At 41.0% G+C, this 22,924-nt stretch overlaps 1 protein-coding gene across 1 annotated transcript in view; it reads right to left on the bottom strand.

Moving 5' to 3' along the window:
- Positions 1-22,924, bottom strand: part of LOC126291622 (replication protein A 70 kDa DNA-binding subunit) — an 81,820-nt gene that overhangs the window by 39,556 nt on the left and 19,340 nt on the right. Inside the window, exon 5 of the mRNA XM_049985173.1 lies at positions 13,428-13,548. Coding sequence (XP_049841130.1) covers positions 13,428-13,548 — 121 coding nt within the window. The remainder of the gene's footprint in view (positions 1-13,427; positions 13,549-22,924) is intronic.

Genomic DNA, 22,924 nt, shown 5'->3' with positions numbered 1-22,924 from the left:
CTGACCTTAAGAATATTTCACCAATAATCTTGTAATTCTTGAGTGTTTAAATACATTCCATTAATTCAGATATTCAGTTAAAGAAAAGAAAATTTAAAAATGAAACTATTTACAGTATATTCCCTATAACTTGGGGTAATGTGGGAGAGAATAGGCACAAATAATTGAGATACTTTCGAACGTGTATTGTTTGTTCGTAAGTTTATCCAAGTTGTATGTATAGGTACTGTAAGCCTGTTTTTATTTTTAAATTGACTGTGATGTTGGTCTGCTTCTGAGTGGAGTTGATATTTTTTCGTATGGCATTTGGAATTTTTCTTGCAGCAGTAATGTCATTATACCGAAACCCCACTGTGACCCAAATAGTCCAGGAGAGCATCAACACAGTGCAATGCAGTACAATGATGTCACTGTCTTCGTCTACAGTTTCACATTCACTGTCTTTTCCATTCTCTTGCGAAGCAGCAGTCACAATTTTGGCAAAACTCGTGTACTGGAAGCTGTGTGTACACAAGTCTATCTTCAGCCGCTCATTCAAGTTTTCTTGATTGACACCTTCAAAACCATTTAAACTTGCTGCCAGATTTATTATTTGTGCAGATGTTATTTCTTCAACATAAACCCTGAAATCTCTTTCTTATACATCTGAAAGAATTTTCCTCCATGACTGAACTAGTGCATGTGGTTCAGCTTCCTGTTTGTGATCACAAATCCTGTGTATAGTATCTAGAAATATCAACTACTTCCAGAATGCCACCAAATCATCATCTTCAATTAGCATTCTCAGTAGACCAAACAGGTAGCATTGTTTTACTGATGCAATTCTGTCTTGCTCCATTGGCTGCATAATGACAGTCATGTTAGGAGATAAAAATTTGTTATGATGAGACCATAACGGGATATGAGAATCTTCTCATAGGGACTTTTTTCTTTTTGTTTTTGAGGTTTTAGGGCGCACAACTACAATGGTCATTAGCGCCCAGACTAAGTTAGGTATGCATCGTGAGGTACAAGGTTAAAAAACAGCAACTAAAAGGGACAACACTATAAAAGACGTATTAACAGGCAGAGGACTTGGGGGGCGGGGGGGGGGGGGGGGGGGGGGGGGGGGGGGAGAAAAAACAGCAGCATAATCAAATGTCCTTAGAAAGGTGTGTCAAGTTGATGAAATGAAGAACGTGTGCAGCAGCTCCTGGGTCATCCGCTAAAATGGCATCCAGAGTACATGGCAGGCCAAGATCAAGACGCAGTGTAGTAAAATCTGGACAGGACGTTAAAATGTGGCGGACCGTCAGCAATTGCCCACATGAGCAGAACGACACCGGCGCAGCCGTCAGCAGATGGCGATAGCTGAACCAGCAGTGTCCAATTCGTAGCAAGGCCGAAACGACCTCCTCCCACAGAGAAAGGCGTCAGGAGGTCGTCCAAGCCGCAGGAAGAGGTTTCAAGACCTGAAGCTTGTTGTCCATAAGTGCAGCCCAATCGGCATGCCACAGCGATAAAATGCACCGACAATTGACCCTGCCACAATCTGATGAAAGGACACAACATAAAGCCACCTGAGGCTGGAGAACCGCAGCCTTGGCCGCGGCATCTGCAGCTTCGTTCCCAGGGATACCGACATGGCCAGGAACCCACATGAAGCTAACCGGAGAACCGTCATCCACCAGCTGCTGAAGAGAGCGCTGGATCTGGTGCACGAAAGGGTGAACCGGATACGGATCACTGAGGCTCTGGATGGCACTCAGAGAATCGGAGCAGATGACATAAGCAGAATGTCGGTGGCGGCAGATGTAAAGAACAGCCTGGTAGAGGGCAAATAGCTCAGCTGTGAAGACTGAACACTGGCCATGTAGCCGGTATTTGAAACTTAGTGCCCCGACAATAAAAGAACACCCGATCCAGTCATTGGTCTTAGAGCCATCTGTATAAATGAAGGTCATATTAATGAACTTCGAACGAAGTTCGACAAAACGGGAGTGGTTTACCGAACCAGGGGTAACCTCCTTTGGAAGCGAGCTGAGGTCAAGGTGAACGTGAACTTGAGCCTGGAGCCAAGGTGGCGTGTGGCTCTCAGCAACTCTAAAGGTTGCAGGGAGTGAAAAACCAAGGTGTTGAAGGAGGTGACAAAAGCGAACTCCAGGGGGTAGCAGGGCAGATACATACAACCCGTATTGACGGTCGAGAGAGTTTTCAAAAAAGCAACGATACGATGGGTGGTCGAGCATTGACAGTAGCCGACAGGCATAACGACAAAGCAGTATATTACGCCGGTAGGTGAGTGGTAATTCACCGGCTTCAGCATGAAGACTCTTGACGGGACTAGTATAAAACGCTCCGATTGCAAGACGTAAACCCTGATGTATGGAGTTGAGGCGGCGTAAGATAGACGGCCGTGCAGAGGAGTATATGAAGCTCCCATAATCCAGCTTGGAGAGGACGATCGACCGATATAGGCGAAGTAGGACGGTTCGATCCGCTCCCCACGACGTGCCACTGAGAACACTGAGGACAGTTAGAGAATGGGTACAACGGGCAGCCAAATATGACATGTGGAGACCAGCTAAGTTTCCTGTCAAATGTAAGACCTAAAAATTTTGCTGTCTCCACGAATGGGAGAGCAACGGGACCGAGTCGTAAGGACGGTGGGAGAAACTCTGTAGCGCCAGAAGTTAATACAGACCGTCTTCTCGGCAGAAAAACGGAAGCCATTGGCGACACTCCAGGAGTAAAGACGGCGAAGAGAACGCCGATGACAGCGCTCCAGGAAACATGTACGCTGCGCGCTGCAATAGATGGTAAAATCGTCCACGAAAAGGGAGCCTGGTACATCAGCTGGGAGGGAATCCATTATTCGATTGATTGATCACTATGGAGAAGAGAGCGACGCTCAAAACTGAGCCCTGTGGCACCCCATTCTCCTGGTGAAAGGTGTCTGACAGGACAGAACCCACACATACCCTGAACTGTCTATCCATTAAAAAGGAACGAATAAAAAGAGGGAGGCGACCGCGAAGGCCCCTGGGTGGCGCAGGAGAAGAAATGCGCCGTGGCGGGGAAGGAGAACTGTGCTTCCTATGAGCCTTCTTGTAAGGTCGTTTCATGGAAGTATTGGTCGATGGCTGGAAGTTTGAGGTACGTAGGAAGTCTGCACGGGACGGTTCCTTCTTGAAGGCCCGTGCATCTGACTTTTGGGTCTTCGTCTTGGCAGAAGCTGATGAAGGTGCTTGTGTCTGAGGGGTGATGGGAGGAAGAGGAGACGTCAACCGGGCGATCTTAGCACTGGCGGAACGGACGATCGTAATGCTGAAGGTCAGATCACATGTCTGCGTCGCCACCTCCCTGGTAGTCCAAGGAGAGGTGAGGACAGTACTGTATTTCCCCACTGGGAGCAGTGTGGGCTTCCTACTTGCAAATAGCTTGCGAGCAGCTGAGGTGGACACTTTCTCTTTGACCCGAATTTCCTGTATACAGCGTTCTTCCTTGTAGATGGGACAGTCGCGGGAGGACGCTGCATGGTGACCCTGACAGTTCACACAGCGAGGAGACGGAGGTGGACAGTCAGCCTCATGGGCATCCCTGCCAAAAGTGAAACATTCAGCCGCATTGGAGGAGAAGGCAGGGAGGAGAGCAAGTAAGACAGTGAGCTGGAGAAGAACAAAGAAAGGCACCAACCAAAGGAAGGAAGAAACCAGAAGAAGTGAAAAACCGAAATGACCGCAAATATAGGTCGTGGAACAGTCCGTCTCCGGACGCAGGCGCTAACTACCCCCTTGAGGGGGAGGGACACCTTTTAGTCACCTCTCACGACAGGCAGGAATAGCTCGTGCCTATTCTAACCCCCGGACCCGCAGGGGGGGGGGTGGGGGGAGGGGTGTCATCGGGATGCCAAGGGACATTATCAAGCAATACATCAGCCTTCTGTGGCTGTGACAATCCTTTCTCCTCTAGATGTCACTGAACTTGGGGTACAAAATAGGGTGAAACCAGTTTTTGAAATTTTCACTATTTGGTCCTGCTCCTTTTTGGTTGTAATAACGCACATAGGGACCCTTAAGTGAAATATCCTTTGTTTTGGGGGTTCTCTGGATTATGTTTCAGAGACGTGTGGAGGCTAGTACACAGAGTGAAGGAATTTGATTGGAATTATAAAAGTATCTGGAATCCTAAGTATATGAGGAACGAAAAGGGATGTGTGTGGTAATTATTTGTCATTAGAAACAAGTATTTTTCTGAAATAACATGTTCGGATTCACTGTTTTCTTAAAGCTTGTGGTTCCAAACATCAAAGTAGTATGCGAGATGACTCTTGACTGCTCAAATCCTACTCCCCTGCACTAGTACCTTACAGTAAGTGAGCAGGACGTTCTTCAATGAAGAAGGATTGGGGTGGGGGCATGAGAATAAATTGAAATCTATACATTAAAATTTAAATTGATTGTGAAGAAATTAATGTCAAACGTCACAATAGGCAGGTTGGTACACACCGAGCGCTGACAAGGAACCAGCATAGCGAACCATGCACCTGGAATGACATTAACCAGCATAGTGAACCACACGGCCAGAATGAAGGTCTCACAAAACTATGAGCAGTCTCCAATATGTCAGGGGCCACAATGTTAAGTAACTGCAGCAATTCAAATGATAAGATGTACATTTGCAAAAAGCAAAGTCATCATTTGCCACACACTGGTGCAGTAGAATTATTGTGAGTAGTAGTCAGATTTTTGAGTTTGAAACAATTCATGAAGATTTGAACTAATTGAAGTCAAGTTGTGATTGTTTTATGCCTTAACTATGTAAATTATGTATTATGACTGAGGCGGAACAAGTATATGGAGAGCATAAATAAAGAATAGGATGATAAAATAGAACAAGTGGTCAAACGTAATATTTAGGATTTTTTAATGTTAAAACAGAGGAAAGATTATTATTTCTTTCTTATCTCAGACGTTATGTCTGGTCGAAAGTAGAAAGTGACGTGAACCTTGATCAAGTGTGACTTCCTATTAACTGTACAGTATATGTTATATTGCATTTAGGAACTTGCGGGTAATTGAACATGTATCAATAATTACGGATTTCTGTAGTTGTATATATAAGTTTGGATGTAGCTGCATTGCATTGATGTACTGGTGGATATTGTGTGGTATGACTCCTGTAGTTGATAGTATAATTGGTATAATGTCAACTTTATCCTGATGCCACATATCCTTGACTTCCTCAGCCAGTTGGATGTATTTTTCAATTTTTTCTCCTGTTTTCTTTTGTATATTTGTTGTATTGGATATGGATATTTCGATTAGTTTTGTTAATTTCTTCTTTTTATTTGTGAGTATGATGTCAGGTATGTTATGTGGTGTTGTTTTATCTGTTATAATGGTTCTGTTCCAGTATAATTTGTATTAATCATTCTCCAGTACATTTTGTGGTGCATACTTGTATGTGGGAATGTGTTGCTTTATAAGTTTATGTTGTAAGGCAAGCTGTTGATGTATTATTTTTGCTACATTGTCATGTCTTCTGGGGTATTCTGTATTTGCTAGTATTGTACATCCGCTTGTGATGTGATCTACTGTTTCTCTTTGTTGTTTGCAAAGTCTGCATTTATCTGTTGTGGTATTGGGATCTTTAATAATATGCTTGCTGTAATATCTGGTGTTTATTGTTTGATCCTGTATAGCAATCATGAATCCTTCCGTCTCACTGTAAATATTGCCTTTTCTTAGCCATGTGTTGGATGCGTCTTGATCGATGTGTGGCTGTGTTAGATGATATGGGTGCTTGCCATGTAGTGTTTTCTTTTTCCAATTTACTTTCTTCGTATCTGTTGATGTTATGTGATCTAAAGGGTTGAAGTGGTTATGAAATTGCAGTGGTGTAGCCGATGTATTTATATGAGTGATTGCTTTGTGTATTTTGCTAGTTTCTGCTTGTTCTAGAAAGAATTTTCTTAAATTGTCTACCTGTCCATAATGTAGGTTTTTATGTCGATAAATCCCCTTCCTCCTTCCTTTCTGCTTAATGTGAATCTTTCTGTTTCTGAATGTATGTGATGTATTCTATATTTGTGGCATTGTGATTGTGTAAGTGTATTGAGTGCTTCTGTGTTACTCCATTTCACTACTACAAATAAACAGGTCAATATTGGTATAGCATAAGTATTTATAACTTTTGTTTTGTTTCTTGCTGTCAATTCTGTTTTCAGTATTTTTGTTAGCCTTTGTCTATATTTTTCTTTTAGTTCTTCATTACTATTTGTATTATCTATTCCTATTTTTTGTCTGTATCCTAGATATTTATAGGCACCTGTTTTTTACATCGCTTCTATGCAGTCGCTGTGGTTATCTAATATGTAATCTTCTTGTTTAGTGTGTTTTCTCTTGACTATGCTATTTTTCTTACATTTGTCTGTTCCAAAAGCCACATTTATATCCTTGCTGAATACTTCTGTTATCTTTAGTAATTGGTTGAGTTGTGTATTTGTTGCTGCCAGTAGTTTTAGATCATCCATGTATAGCAAATATGTGATTTTGTGTGGGTATGTTCCAGTAATATTGTATCCATAATTTGTATTATTTAGCATGTTGGATAGTGGGTTCAGAGCAAGGCAGAACCGGAAAGGACTTACTGAGTCTCCTTGGTATATTCCACGCTAAATCTGTATTGGCTGTGATGTGATATTATTTGAATTTGTTTGGATATTAAGTGTGGTTTTCCAATTTTTCATTACTATGTTTAGGAACTGTATCAATTTAGGATCTACTTTGTATATTTCATATATTTGTAGGAACCATGAGTGGGGTACACTATCAAAAGCTTTTCAGTAATCAATGTATGCGTAGTGTAGAGACCTTTGTTTAATTTTAGCTTGATATGTTACCTCTGCATCTATTATCAGTTGCTCTTTACATCCTCGTGCTCCTTTGCAAACAGCCTTTTTGTTCTTCATTTATAATTTTGTCCTGTGTTGTATGTGTCATTAATTTCTGTGTAATGACTGAAGTTAATATTTTGTATATTGTTGGTAGGCATGTTATGAGGCGGTATTTAGCTCGGTTTGCTGTGTCTGCTTGATCTTTAGGTTTCATATAAGTTATTCCTTGTGTAAGTGTATCAGGGAATGAGTATGGGTCTGCAATGTAACTGTTCAATAATTTAAATAAAATAGAAAGAAACTTCCACATGGGAAAAATATATTAAAAACAAAGATTCTAAGACTTACCAAGCGGGAAAGTGCCGGTAGATAGGCACAATGAATAAAACACACAAACACACACACAGAATTTCGAGCTTTCGCAACCGGCGGCTGCTTCGTCAGAAAAGAGGGAAGCAAAAGGAAAGATGAAAGGATGTGGGTTTTAAGGGAGAGGGTAAGGAGTCATTCCAATCCCGGGAGTGGAAAGACTTACCTTAGGGAGAAAAAAGGATAGGTATATACTCGCGTACACACACCCACACCCACACATACACACACACAAGCAGACGTGTGTGTGTGTGTGTGTGTGTGTGTGTGTGCATATACCTATCCTTTTTTCGCCATAAGGTAAGTCTTTCCGCTCCCGGGATTGGAATGACTCCTTACCCTCTCCCTTAAAACCCACATCCTTTCATCTTTCCTTTTGCTTCCCTCTTTTCTGACGAAGCAGCCGCCGGTTGCGAAAGCTCGAAATTCTGTGTGTGTGTTTTATTCATTGTGCCTACCGGCGCTTTCCCGCTTGGTAAGTCTTGGAATCTTTGTTTTTAATATGTTAAATAATTTAGTTAGATGTAAATGTGTTGAGGTGAACTTCTTTAGCCAGAAATTTGCTATTTTATTTTTTACAGGGGCTTTCCAATTGTGAGTAGAATTAATTGCTTTGGCTACTTCATGTTGCAAAATTACCACTTCAGGCATTTGTGGTATCATCTTGTACGTGTGTTTCTGCTTCTATCCACCGTACATGCCTGTTATGTTGAACCGGGTTTGACCATATGTTGCTCCAGAAGTGTTCCATGTCTGTTATGTTTGGTGGATTGTCTATTTTAATGTGTGTGGTATCTATTGTCTGGTAAAATTTCTTTTGGTTTGTGTTGAATGTTTGGTTTTGTTTCCTTCTATTTTCACTTTTTTTTGTATCTTCTAAGTCGTTTGGCCAATGCTTGTAGTTTCTGCTTCTTTTCATCTAATTGCTCTATCGCTTCTTGTTGAGATTTTACCTAACCTTTTTCGTTTTTTTTTTCTGACATTTGATGTCTTATAAATTGTGTTAGCTGTCCAATGTCTTTTCTCAGTTTTTCTATTCTGATCTGTAGCCTGTGTTGCCATGCTGGTTTTGTGAGTTTCTTCTGTGTGTTGGTTGGTTCTGATCTCTGCCTAGTGTGTATATTTAGTGTAGTGAGGTCTCCTATATAAACCAGTAGTCTTAACTCTTCCATCTACATCTACATCTACATCCATACTCCGCAAGCCACCTGACGGTGTGTGTCAGAGGGTACCCTGAGTACCTCTATCGGTTCTCCCTTCTATTCCAGTCTCGTATTGTACGTGGAAAGAAGGATTGTCGGTATGCTTCTGTGTGGGCTCTAATCTCTCCGATTTTATCCTCATGGTCTCTTCGCGAGATATACGTAGGAGGGAGCAATATACTGCTTGACTCTTCGGTGAAGGTATGTTCTCGAAACTTTAACAAAAGCCCGTACCGAGCTACTGAGCGTCTCTCCTGCAGAGTCTTCCACTGGAGTTTATCTATCATCTCCGTAACGCTTTCGCAATTACTAAATGATCCTGTAACGAAGCGTGCTGCTCTCCGTTGGATCTTCTCTATCTCTTCTATCAACCCTACCTGGTGCGGATCCCACACTGCTGAGCAGTATTCAAGCATTGGGCGAACAAGCGTACTGTAACCTACTTCCTTTGTTGTCGGATTGCATTTCCTTAAGATTCTTCCAATGAATCTCAGTCTGGCATCTGCTTTACCGACGATCAACTTTATATGATCATTCCATTTTAAATCACTCCTAATGAGTACTCCCAGATAATTTATGGAATTAACTACTTCCAGTTGCTGACCTGCTATTTTGTAGCTAAATGATAAGGGACCTATCTTTCTATGTATTCGCATCACATTACACTTGTCTACATTGAGATTCAATTGCCATTCCGTGCACCATGCGTCAATTCGCTGCAGATCCTCCTGCATTTCAGTACAATTTTCCATTGTTGCAACCTCTCGATACACCACAGCATCATCTGCAAAAAGCCTCAGTGAACTTCCGATGTCATCCACCAGGTCATTTATGTATATTGTGAATAGCAACGGTCCTATGACACTCCCCTGGGGCACACCTGAAATCACTCTTACTTCGGAAGACTTCTCTCCATTGAGAATGACATGCTGCGTTCTGTTATCTAGGAACTCCTCAATCCAATCACACAATTGATCTGATAGTCCGTATGCTCTTACTTTGTTCATTAAACGACTGTGGGGAACTGTGTCAAACGCCTTGCGGAAGTCAAGAAACACGGCATCTACCTGTGAACCCGTGTCTAAGGCCCTCTGAGTCTCGTGGACGAATAGCGAGAGCTGGGTTTCACATGACCGTCTTTTTCGAAACCCATGCTGATTCCTACAGAGTAGATTTCTAGTCTCCAGAAAAGACATTATACTCGAACATAATACGTGTTCCAAAATTCTACAACTGATCGACGTTAGAGATATAGGTCTATAGTTCTGCACATCTGTTTGACGTCCCTTCTTGAAAACGGGGATGACCTGTGCCCTTTTCCAATCCTTTGGAACGCTTCGCTCTTCTAGAGACCTACGGTACACCGCTGCAAGAAGGGGGGCAAGTTCCTTCGCGTACTCTGTGTAAAATCGAACTGGTATTCCATCAGGTCCAGCGGCCTTTCCTCTTTTGAGCGATTTTAATTGTTTCTCTATCCCTCTGTCGTCTATTTCGATATCTACCATTTTGTCAACTGTGCGACAATCTAGAGAAGGAACTACAGTGCAGTCTTCCTCTGTGAAACAGCTTTGGAAGAAGACATTTAGTAATTCGGCCTTTAGTATGTCATCCTCTGTTTCAGTACCATTTTGGTCACAGAGTGTCTGGACATTTTGTTTTGATCCACCTACCGCTTTGACATAGGACCAAAATTTCTTAGGATTTTCTGCCAAGTCAGTACATAGAACTTTACTTTCGAATTCATTGAAAGCCTCTCGCATAGCCCTCCTCACACTGCATTTCGCTTCGCGTAATTTTTGTTTGTCTGCAAGGCTTTGGCTATGTTTATGTTTGCTGTGAAGTTCCCTTTGCTTCCGCAGCAGTTTTCTAACTCGGTTGTTGTACCACGGTGGCTCTTTCCCATCTCTTACGATCCTGCTTGGCACATACTCATCTAACGCATATTGTACCATGGTTTTGAACTTTGTCCACTGATCCTCAACACTGTCTGTACTTGAGACAAAACTTTTGTGTTGAGCCACCAAGTACTCTGAAATCTGCTTTTTGTCACTTTTGCTAAACAGAAAAATCTTCCTACCTTTTTAATATTTCTATTTACGGCTGAAATCATCGATGCAGTAACCGCTTTATGATCGCTGATTCCCTGTTCTGCATTAACTGATTCAAATAGTTCGGGCCTGTTTGTTCCATAGTTGTGTTTTCATTTATTTTGTTGAGTGATTGTGTTGATAGTTTTTATTGTTGTTTCAACTTGTGGGTTATTTGGCGGTCTATGCAAGAATAATGTCTGTATTTGTGTCTTTGTATTCTATATATGTCAGCTGAAATTTTTCTTCTCTATCTAACATGTGTGTCACTTCGTGTTCTATTTGTACTTGTTCTGGTGGCAGTCTTAAGATTTCGTTTACCTATGATTGTTTAATTGATGCGTGTTGTTCTTTGTTTGTTTGCTCTGGGATGTGTGAGTCCATTACTGTATTTTCTTCTTCTTCTGATTGCACATTATTTTGTTCCAGTATTTGTTGTACTTGTTGTTTGATGTTTTCTATTTCTGACTGGGGTATCCTGTTAATTTTGATTATTACACAGATCTGATTAGCTAGTCTTTGTTCTGTTAAAAATTTTAATTCTGGGTATCTGGTACTAAATGTTGTGTATACTTGTGATCTGTATCCAGTTGTGTTGGTTCCTAGGTTTGTTGCTTGGTAATAACAGAACATGAGGTGTCGATTAACTTTATCTGACCATCCCATCATCTCTTTGTTTTCCTTCTAGGGTGGTTGCAGGAAGCATATCCTGCAAAACACCTCTATTTGGATTTAAATCATTTTCCAGTTGGCTGGCAGTGTCGTTACCATTGTGGGCGGGCATAGGGTTCAAGTGCCGTCCCCGACCATGACGGCGTTTGTCCGAGGCTTCTTTAGTTGTGTCCTGAACCAACTAATGTCACTAAAAGGGGGGTTAGCCATATTAGTGGTTTGTTCTTTTCGTCGCTTTTTACGACTGGCAGAACATACCGGAGGCCTATTCATTATTATTATTATTATTATTATTATTATTATTATTATTATTATTATTATTATTATTATTACGACTACTATTATTCAGAATCATGTGAGATCAACAAGATCATCTTAAGAAGATAGGAAGAATGGGAGGAACAACGGAGAAAAATGGAGGAAGAATGGGAGGCACAGCGGAAAAAGACTAATAAAAGAACAGGAAGCACAATGGTTCCAAAGAAAGAATGAAAGGGACCTGCAACAACAAAGAGAAAAAAAGATTCTAAACAAATTACATTATCAGTATTTCTGAAGTAGGAAAACTAATCAGGAACAAATAAGAAAAAAATTGTGAGTTGGAATCACGACTACAAAACTAAAATAAATGGCCACAGCTACGAGCAAAGAAAATAGTGTAACCCTTTATGGAAGGGAGAGAGAGAGAGAGAGAGAGAGAGAGAGAGAGAGAGAGAGAGAGAGAGAGAGCAAAAACCAAAAAAGGGAAGTACAAAGGAATATACAAACAGTACATACTGATGTCACCGAAATCAGCAGACCATAGCAGAAAGGCATGAAAATTGCTACAAACTCTGTAACTGAATAGTAAATTTGAGAGTGTGATGAACTCTATGAACATATAAATAAAAAATTACCAAGAACAATAACAAGGTTGAAAAAGACATTGTGGAAGCGATTAAACAGAGTCAAGCAGTGTTCACAGTGGAACTACAGTCATAGGATGTCACACTTAGCCAAGTGAAATAGGCAAATTTGACCCCAAAGGCTTGACCCACCCTGTTGCATACTTAGCAACTTCATAGGAGGCCAGAGGTGGTCAGAATTTTATCAAAAAGATTAACAGAAATGAGGTCTCGAGGTGCACACATGAAGGAACAAGAGCAAACAGCTACAATAATCTATATACATACTCTGCAAACCACTATACAGTGGGTGGCAGAGGGTACACTGTACCACTACGAGCCATTTCTTTCCCTGTTCCACTCACAGATACAGTGACTGAAAAACGACTGTTATATGGCTATCATCTTCGTTGTCCTTATGTGTTGGAAGCAGCAGGATCACTCATTCTGCAGTCAACTTCAAATACCAGTTTTCTAAATTTTCTCAATATTCTTCTTGAAAAAGAAGGCTCCTTCCCTCCAGGAATTCCCATTTGAGTTCTCAAAGCACCTCCATAACACTTGGTTGTTCGAACATACCCATAATAAATTTAGCAGTCTGTCTCTGGGCTGCTTCATTATCTTCCTTTAATCTGACCTGGCACAGATCCTAAACACATGAGCAACGCTCAAGAGTAGGTCACATTAGAGTCTTATATGCCATCTCCTTTACAGATGAACCACACTTTCCTAAAATTCTCCCAATAAACCTAAGTCAACCATATGCCTTACCCACCACAATCCTCAGATGCTCACTCTACATTTCATATCACTTTCCAACGTTACACCCAGATATTTAAATGATGTGTCTGTGTCAAGGACACTACTAACGCTGTCTCCAAATATAACAGATTTGTTTTTCCTACTCATCCACATTAATTTAAGTTTTTCTACATTTAAGGTCACCTGCCATTCATCACACAAGCTAGATATTTTGTGAGAGTCATCTTTTATCATCTTACGGTCACTTTTACACCTTCCTGTACACCACAGCATCACCAGTAAGCAAGTGCAGATTGCTGCTCACCCTGTCCTTTGTATCACGTACATATACAGAAAATAATAGCGACCCTATACCCTTGTCTCCGATGATTTGAGGCAAGATGTAATCAACAAATATGTTGTTTTTTACACTGAGAAAACGAGATCCCAATCGTGCCACTATCTCAGTGAACTGAAAACCTCAATCATCTTGAGAGATTAACTGCAATATGAGTAAACACCACTAGGCAAATATTATAGTAAATGGTATCATCAGTCTCTACCTTAAGTGCAAAAAAGACACTAATGTACTCACTTGTTCTGGTAAGGGCTGAGACTTGCGATTGGGAAGATGTGCCCGTCAGCTGGAGATGAAAGTTGAGCAGCGTTATTTCGCACTTGTGGTCGTGTCAGTTGAGTGGGGGCAGATGCCGTATCTGGAAACATAGCCACACATTTTAAAAAGAAATAATTACGTATCTTCAGAGCATACAATTTGTGATTTATCACTAAAATGGCTAATGTCTCAATGATAAGTAATTAAAGTTGTGTCAGATTTCTTTTCTTGTTCCAGCCTTCATGCCACTGGTTTTAAACTATTCTTCAGTAGCTATGGCAATTTAGAGCTCCTGTTGGTATTTTGGTAGTTCTCAAATTATTCACGAGTCAGAACAGAACATTACCTCATACCAGTGAGTATTTGACAATGTTTAACATTCTGCAGTAAGGAACTTATCCACATGTTACCCACATTTCTCAATCATCAGTTAGCTACTAATGAAAAAATTTACAGTTCTATTCAATTTCTCAAACAAAAAGCTTCTAAAAGCTAACACATCTCATTAGAATACAGATTTCTTTTGTTACAGATATTACACACATTAATATGTTTTTCTATTTTCTGAACACATTTAAAAATAATTCCACTCGACATATTACCCTCTTTCAGTTTCAATGCTGTTTAACTGGTTGTGTGAGAAATTAAAAATTATATCATCTTGCGTTCTATCCTTAATAGCTACCACTATTTTTCCTTCACTTCTGTCCGTGGCAGTTCTGATCACGAGTGAATGTCCAGTGACTTGAATTTCCCATTAACATCGTATTCCCACACTAACAACACATTAAAATAAGTAGATTGCGACAGTGAAATAGTGGAATTCAACCAGCAAATATGGTCAGCTCAGTGTCATCACCAGATGCAGTCATGGAATGCAAATTACCTATCTCATGGCCACTGTTTCAAGTACTGAAAGTAAGTCCCGTTGTGCTATCAGGGAGAATGGAGTTAACAAGAAATAACGACTATATTGTGGCAGGTTTCGTTATCTCAATCATGACGGGCTCAGACACAAATTGATCTACAAAGGCTGAAGAAATTTTATCATGGCATGACAAATAGATGAGAAGAATAAAAAAGTAATGGAACTCCAGATGACTATAATTCTCAACACCTACGGAAGTTTTGATGTAGTTACAACAGGAATTCCATTGGCTGAACCTGGCAATGAACCCATGAAAGCTTGAATAAAAGGAAATGCCTAGGCTCTGTTCCTGATTTCCACATCAGCAGATGAAAATCAATTGCAAAATCTGTTCATTTGTGAGACAATGTGGAACACTGAGATTCACACACAAGCAATGATCAGAAGAAAGTATGTTATCCCTAACACAGTGTTTTCTTGAATATATGATGAATGTGATGATCTAGTAGCTACACATTAAAAAGTTGATACTTGGCACTGCAGCTCCGAAAAGTTCGAGAAACTGAGTCAGACACTGCCATGAAGTTAACAATCATGGCATCACAGCCATCAAAGTGCAATGTGTTCTAAGCAAAATGGGACAGCATGCCAAGTGGTCAACAAAACTTTAAAATATGGTTGGAATGTCTCATTAAAACAACGTACCAATTGGTCACAGATAATGAAGTGGACATGTTTGCAGTGACGACAATCAGTTAGCAAAAGAAAAAGTCAATTGAACCTTATAAAACAAACAGTTCTACAGAGCAAAAAATACAATCTGCCGTCAAGTGTTTTCACTACAAAGATTGAACATTTATCTCCAGACTGCTCGAAGAGAAAGCAAGACCTGGAGAAACATGAAAGTTTTGTTGGATAAAACATGTCTTGTTGTCGAAACATCACAGGGCACTAGAGTGAAATGCCACAGTACAATCAGTTAGACATATGGCTGATGGACAGTGGTATGTCACATACATAATGGCTGATGTGTATTATTCTGTGAAGATAATGCCATATCACTGGTATGGGAACTGTCATCAACAAAACAGTTCATCACAAATGGAGTGAGTGACATCAAATAATTTGGTTAACTCTTGGAACATGTAGTTCAATGAAAATCACTACTTATGAAACAATGACAAGTTTGTGCTTGACAAAAACTGTTACAGAAGTGAAGCAAGGGAACATTATAAATAGATTGCTTTTCATGCTAAAACCCAAGTGCTAAAGTAAACAGTGCAGTGAATAAAATGAAATACTGGCATGGATGACTGGGGCATTCAATACACAGTCACTTCAGCAAATGTTGGCCATGGGATCAAAGTGCAAAGTTTTTTGTTAAATTTAAATACGACAATTAGATGCACTACTTATTTTCTTTAACACAACGACACTGATCAATTGCACGAATTTAACGTTCTTGTGCTGAACAGCTTCCGTCAAAGAATCAAAGTGTTGTGTGTGGACAATCATACTAAGTACTGCATATTAATTGAGAAACTAAACAGCTTCTCAGAAACCTTGGAATCCAGCTGATAATTACCCCTCCATACACACAACGGAACAGCTGATTCAAAAGAGGCTATTGAACAACTACTGAAAGAGCAAGCACAATGTCCAAAGCCAACATTCATCCAATTTTTTCATGGGTAGAAGCTGTCAACCCTACTGTACCTTACATACTAAATACGGTTCTGACAAAACCAAATTTCAAGCGAACTCCACGAGTTGTGGAGTAGGATGAAAACCATGCATTGGACACATTTGCATCTTTGTATCAAACATGTTTGCTCATGTGCCAAAACAATTTCGAAGCACACAATACGAAAGGCTGAAAAGTTCCATTCATTGGATAGCAAGAAGAATCAAATTATCAACTTTTTGACCTTGAAAATTGCGAAGTGTTTGTATCTTGAGATCTCACATTCAATGACGTGAGCAGCAACAAAAGAAATTGAGGATGTAACTAAAGATCAAGAATGACCAAGAGCACGAGTCGATTATGACAAACAAGCACACTTCAGGCCATCAAAAGTATAGAAACGGCGACACCCTCCAAAAGTGATAAGAGAATTGCAACAGGTAACGGATCAGCAAACCAGTCAAATCCAATCACTACAGTTAAGAGACTGCTCCATCATCTGTAGATCACCAAGGTGATCCCAACCTGAAACACTGAAGAAACGCAATTGCAGACGAACTGGAAGCTCATGAGAATATTAAAACGGGGAAGATGGTTCCTAAAACCAGCAGCCGGCTAGTTATTGACTCAAAGTCAGCCTTCAAGATCTTGCCCGATATGAACCATAAGATCACCAGGTAGAAAGAACCGCTTTACGCAAGAGGCTTCAAACAACGAGACCGTCTTACCAGCTACACGCTATGACCCTTTCAGAGTTTCCTTGGGAACTGTCACAGGAAGCTTCAGAGATGGTACAGCTCACAGTTCATGCAGTATTGTTACACAGCAACATTGAAGAAATCCTCCAAGAGTCGGCTCAGGTATGAGCAAAAAGGGATCTGACAAAGCCGCAAATGTGACCCCGTAGATGTCACTGAGAATAGGGGATGTATTTATGTTATTTACATATTTTTATGCTCCACCATGGAATCCTTCTCTTCCCATTTGCACCAGTACAGAAAAGTGCCCTTACTCCTAGCCAGTATCTTGTCCTGCATACTTTGCCTGCGTTGTTGCTGGGTTCACAGTCATTCCAAATGACCTAACCAACAAATTACCTATCTCCAGCTGCAACCCCTCTTTCCACAATTACCTCCTTCCATTCAGATTCTGCCAGTCTTAACCCTCACCAACAGAGTCCTGCAAGACCACGTCTATCTGGTCCAAGCCTAATTGCAGCACCTCTCCATCCGTAAAGTTCTCCTGTTGCGCAAACAAAAATTCTTGCATCTCACTTCAGATACAGAAACTATTGCCCTCCAGGAACTAGAGCAACATGCACAATGCCACCGAAAAAATTCTCCAACCTGTTCACTTCCTACTACTTTCATGGACAGCCACTATCCACAACCTCTACAACCACCTCCTCCACATCCCCTCACAACTGACAAATCCTGCCTCGCAGACTTACTACATTTACCCCACCCTCCAAAACTCCCACCCACCACTACACAGAATCCAGAACCTAAATAGTCCCGAAACAGTCAAGAACATTTCATCCAAAAGCCTTAGGCCCACAGTAGTATCCATTCTTTCCAAAGGCCTTCCCTTTTGCCCCACTCCCAAATACAATCATGCAGGACTAGTTAAAGACCTTCTCTCCTTCTACTGGTTCCCTCAGTGAAAACACTTTTTCGCCACCAACCCTGCTAATCAGAAGCAACCTCAGACCAACACTGAATCCTGCCTGACACAGCTGACTTCTCCTTCCAACCGTAAACCATCCCCATTGCCCAATCACCCAGTTTACCTTCCACAAATTCTTAACCTTGCCTCACCATCATTCCCCAAATCCATCAAAATGTAAGCTAATCATACAGCCACAGAAAGAACTGCAATTCACCACCTAAAATCTGATCCCAGCCTTACCACCCTACCTGCTGACAAAGGCTCCACCACGGTTGTGAACCACAAGGATTACCTGACAGAAGGACTCCACAAGCTATCAGATATGTCCACTTACAAAACCTACCACAGCGATCCCATTCCAGAAATCCAGCAGGATCTCAAGGCTCTCCTCAAATCCTTAGGCCCATCCCAGAACCTCTGCTCGAGGTCTACATCTCTCCTCACCCCTACCACTCCCCCACACTCTTACCTTTTACATGCTTCCTGAAGTCCACATGTCATACCACCAAGGATCCCACACTGTGGCAATTTACTGTGCTCCCGCTGAGAATCTCTACTCTCACAGACAAACACCTTCACCCTGTTACCCCTAACCTAACCTCCTGCATAAATAGCACCAACTGTTTCCTACAACAACCCTCCGTAGTTCCTGTTCCTACACCACATGGCGCCCTGCTCATCACTATCGATGCCACCTCCTTTTACACCAAACTTCTTGCCCATGTTCATTATTTATTGACAATACTAATCTGTCAAACCTTCAATGTATTGAAGTGACCTCACACTATCAATAACATTGACAAAAATTGTCAGTTGACAGCAAGATTTTTGTAACATCCTTAAAAACTGTATCTGAGGTATGATATACACAACGGCGAACTAAAAAACTGAACACTGCACATTAATGCTTTGTGGCTGGTTCCTGAAGCTTTGTTAACATCTGAATGGAGAATACTGTCAAATAGTCAATATTTGGTCTTATACATTCTGTATGAATTAATGATACTGACAATATTTTGAGGTCCATCAATACTGCTCATCAATATTTCTAGCACTGACAATGTGTCAATAAATTGATAGTTTGATAATATTATTGAATGTGTGGGGTTCCCTTATTGCCCATAGCCTAGCCACTATTTATCACTACCCTTCCCAACGTCCGATGGATTCCACACATACAATCTCCTTCCTCATCACGATGACCAACTACATCCTCACTCACAATTACTACTACTCTGAAGGCACCACCTACAAATTCAGGGTGCAGCAATGGGCACCCACATGGCATCATCCTATGCCAACCCACTCCTGGATCATCTAGAGGAATCCCTCCTAACCACCCAGAATCCCAAACCCCTCACTTGTTTCAAATTCACTGACAACATCTTCATGACCTGGATTGATGGGGAGGAGACACCAAAAACATTTCTACAGGACCTCAACACCTACTCTCCCATTTGCTTAAGCTGGTCCTACCCAACAAAACCGCCTTCCTCGATGTTGACCACCTTAAAGATGACAACATCACTGCCTCAGTCACTAAAATCTACCAACAACCAGCAATACCTCCATTTCAACAGCTGCCACTCATTACAAACCAAGTCCCTGGCACACAGCCTGGTCACACATCTGTAGTGTACGGCAGCCCCTCTCTGAATATACCAAGGGTCTCACTGAGGCCTTCAAAAACTGTAATTGTACAAAAACAGAGCTCTCTTGCCCTTCCTCTACAGTCAACTACCATCTCCTGAAGTCCCACTGTTGCCACAGAGGTGTATTCCCCTTCTGACTGAGTACTACCTAGGACTGGAGCAACTGAATTACATTCTCTGCCAGGGTTTCAACTACATCTTATTGTGTACTAAAATGAGGAATGTCCTACCCATCATCCTTCCCACCCCTCTCACAGCGGTCTTCCACTGCCCAGGGAACCTGCACAATATTCTTGTCCCTTCCCACATGACCCCTGCCTCCAACCCCTTACCTCATGGCTGATATCACTGTACAGACCTACATGCAAGGCCCTTCCCATACATCCTCCCACCGTTACCTTCTCCAGTCTGGTCACAACCATAACCTTTCCCATCACAGACACCTGTGAAACCAATTACGTGAGCTACAACCTAAGCTGCAAGCACTGTGCTATGTTCTATGTGGGCGTGACAACCAACAAGCTGTCTGTTCGCACGAATGGCCACTGACGAACTGTGGCTGACAAAAAGCTGAACCACCCAGTTGCTGAGCATGCTGCCCAACAGGATGTTCTTCATTTGAATGACTATTTCACAACATGTGCTTTTCTGAATTGTACAGGGAGATCACTCTGCAAATATGTCCCATACTCCTACAATCCTCTCCCGTAATCCTCTTGGCCTCAATCTTTGTTAGTCATTGTCCTTTATTTACCTATCCCCTTCCCCATTCCTACTACAGCACTACACAGCTTTCTATTCTACATGTCCACAGTCTTATTACTTCTCTGTTTCTATTCCGCCCACCCCTCTGTGTAACTCCTTATTGCATATAGTTGCCCTACCCTCTCTCTACCTCATCCCTGTATGCCCCACCAGCAACACTTTACCATTCCCCACCCTTACCCTGCTATCCCTCCCCTTCTCAGCTTCCTTCTTGCCACCAGCCACCCAAGATTGCTTCTTCCTTGCGTATTTAGTAGTGTTTTCATTGTGCCTGTCTGCAATTGTTAATATTTATAAAATACAAACGTAAGAATTTTAGTTAATCTCATGACATTACATTCTTTAGCTTCGGCAATTCACAATCAAACTCTCACCTTTGAGACCACCTACAGGTCCAAAAATCATACATAAGGAAAAACAAACATTGTCAACTGGGTCAGCTGAACCTACTGATGAAGCTTTCACCTGTTCATAAATGTGGTGTGACATACGCGTGCAAAAAGTGATTAAACAATGATTTTTTTTTATATGTAGGTTATTCTGACAGGCTGGTCCATTGCTTAGACTGAAGTCTAGGCTAGGTTAGCAGTCGACAGTTTGGGTTACAGTTGGTGATGGCAATGAAAAGCACTGGTTTTGTTCAAATCTGATTTCTGCTGTATATTATATGCAATTTTTTTTAATGAAAGATGCATTGTGAATCTTCAGAATTATGGCATATTTTTCTAAACACACACTAAAATTGCATGATTAAATCACCTCAAGCGTTGGCTAGAGTTCCAATTCGTCACGATTTTTCCAGAACAGTCCTAATTTGCAACAGGAATCCCTAATGTCTCCAAACACTCTTTGGGTATAGCAATATGTCCAAGATGTTCGTCTCAGTCATGCTTTTTATTTCTCAACTATAACCACCTACCTCCTCATGTTGGCATTGCTCTCCACTCTCACGAGAAAACTATACTACATTTGTTGTCAAATTCTAAATAATACATCGATTCTTTCAGTGTAAAGAACTTCATGTGTTTCAAACTGGATCTTTATCTTCCTGCATTAATCATTGGAAAACACAAACTACACAGTAAGTCACGGCAAGAATCTTTGGTTAAAAACAGTAACAATGCTGAGTGTACACTTTGTGGTTCAAAATACAGCACATTGAGGAAACACTGACTGACATGATACACAATGTAAGCAAACAAAGCTGCACTTCAGATTAACTCTTCCACATCGAAAACTGATAACTACATACTGGTTAATTTTCACTAGCTATTGCAGGTTCTAATGCAGCTATCTAATATAAGTAATTTCAGTTATTAAAGCTTTATGGACAGAGTTAAAAAAATACCCCTCAAAATGACAATGATAAAAATCACATTTGTTAGCTTCCCTCATATGGACTTCTATAGTTTGATACTTAACGTAAACAAACTTTTAGAATGAATAGCACCACTAAAAAGTACTACTTAAGCACCATTGAGTCCATACTATCTTCTCAGAACAACCAAATTATGTATGCAAAACTGTTTTAACCCCTCTCATCAGCAGTACAGTAGAAATTTGTGGAAATGAATTATTGTTGTTGTTGTTGTCTTCAGTCCTTAGACTGGTTTGATGCAGCTCTCCATGCTACTCTATCCTGTGCAAGCTTCTTCATTTCCTAGAACCCACAGCAACTCTCATCCTTCTGAATCTGCTTAAGGTAGTCATCTCTTGGTCTCCCTCTACGATTTTTACCCTCTACGCTGCCCTCCAATACTAAATTGGTGATCCCTTGATGCCTTAGAACATGTCCTACCAACTGATCCCTTCTTCTGGTCAAGTTGTGCCACAAACTTCTCTTCTCCCCAATCCTATTCAGTACTTCCTCATTAGTTATGTGATCTACCCATCTAATCTTCAGCATTCTTCTGTAGCACCACATTTCAAAAGCTCCTATTCTCTTCTTGTTCAAACTATTTATCATCCATGTTTCACTTCCATACATGGCTACACTCCATACAAATACTTTCAGAAACGAATTCCTGTGATTTAAACCTATACTCGATATTAACAAATTTCTCTTCTTCAGAAACACTTTCCTTGCCATTGCCAGTCTACATTTTATATCCTCTCTACTTCGACCATCATCAGTTATTTTGCTCCCCAAATAGCAAAACTCCTTTACTACTTTAAGTGTCTCATTTCCTAATCTAATTCCCTCAGCATAACCCGACTTAATTCGACTACATTCCATTATCCTCGTTTTGCTTTTGTTGATGTTCATCTTATATCCTCCTCTCAAGACACTATCCATTCCGTTCAACTGCTCTTCCAAGTCCTTTGCTGTCTCTCCATGGATTTTAATACCTACTCCAAACTTTTCTTTTATTTCCTTTACTGCCTGCTCAATATACAGATTGAATAACATCGGGGAGAGACTACAACCCTGTCTCACTCCCTTCCCAACCACTGCTTCCCTTTCATGTCCCTCGACTCTTATAACTGCCATCTGGTTTCTGTACAAATTGCAAATAGCCTGTCTCTCCCTATATTTTACCCCTGCCACCTTCAGAATTTGAAAGAGAGTATTCCAGTCAATATTGTCAAAAGCTTTCTCTAAGTCTACAAATGCTAGAAATGTAGGTTTGCCCTTCCTTAATCTAGCTTCTAAGATAAGTTGTTGGGTCAGTATTGCCTCACGTCTTCCAACATTTCTACGGAATCCAAACTGATCTTCCCCGAGGTCGGCTTCTACTAGTTTTTCCATTCATCTGTAAAGAATTCGCGTTAGTATTTTGCAGCTGTGACTTATTAAACTGATAGTTCGGTAATTTTCACATCTGTCAACACCTGCTTT

The sequence above is a fragment of the Schistocerca gregaria genome, chromosome 9, assembly GCF_023897955.1.
Source record: "Schistocerca gregaria isolate iqSchGreg1 chromosome 9, iqSchGreg1.2, whole genome shotgun sequence".
NCBI classification, from domain to species: domain Eukaryota; kingdom Metazoa; phylum Arthropoda; class Insecta; order Orthoptera; family Acrididae; genus Schistocerca; species Schistocerca gregaria.
Note: the sequence above shows the minus strand (reverse complement) of the source record. Positions and strands in the feature narration are given on the sequence as shown.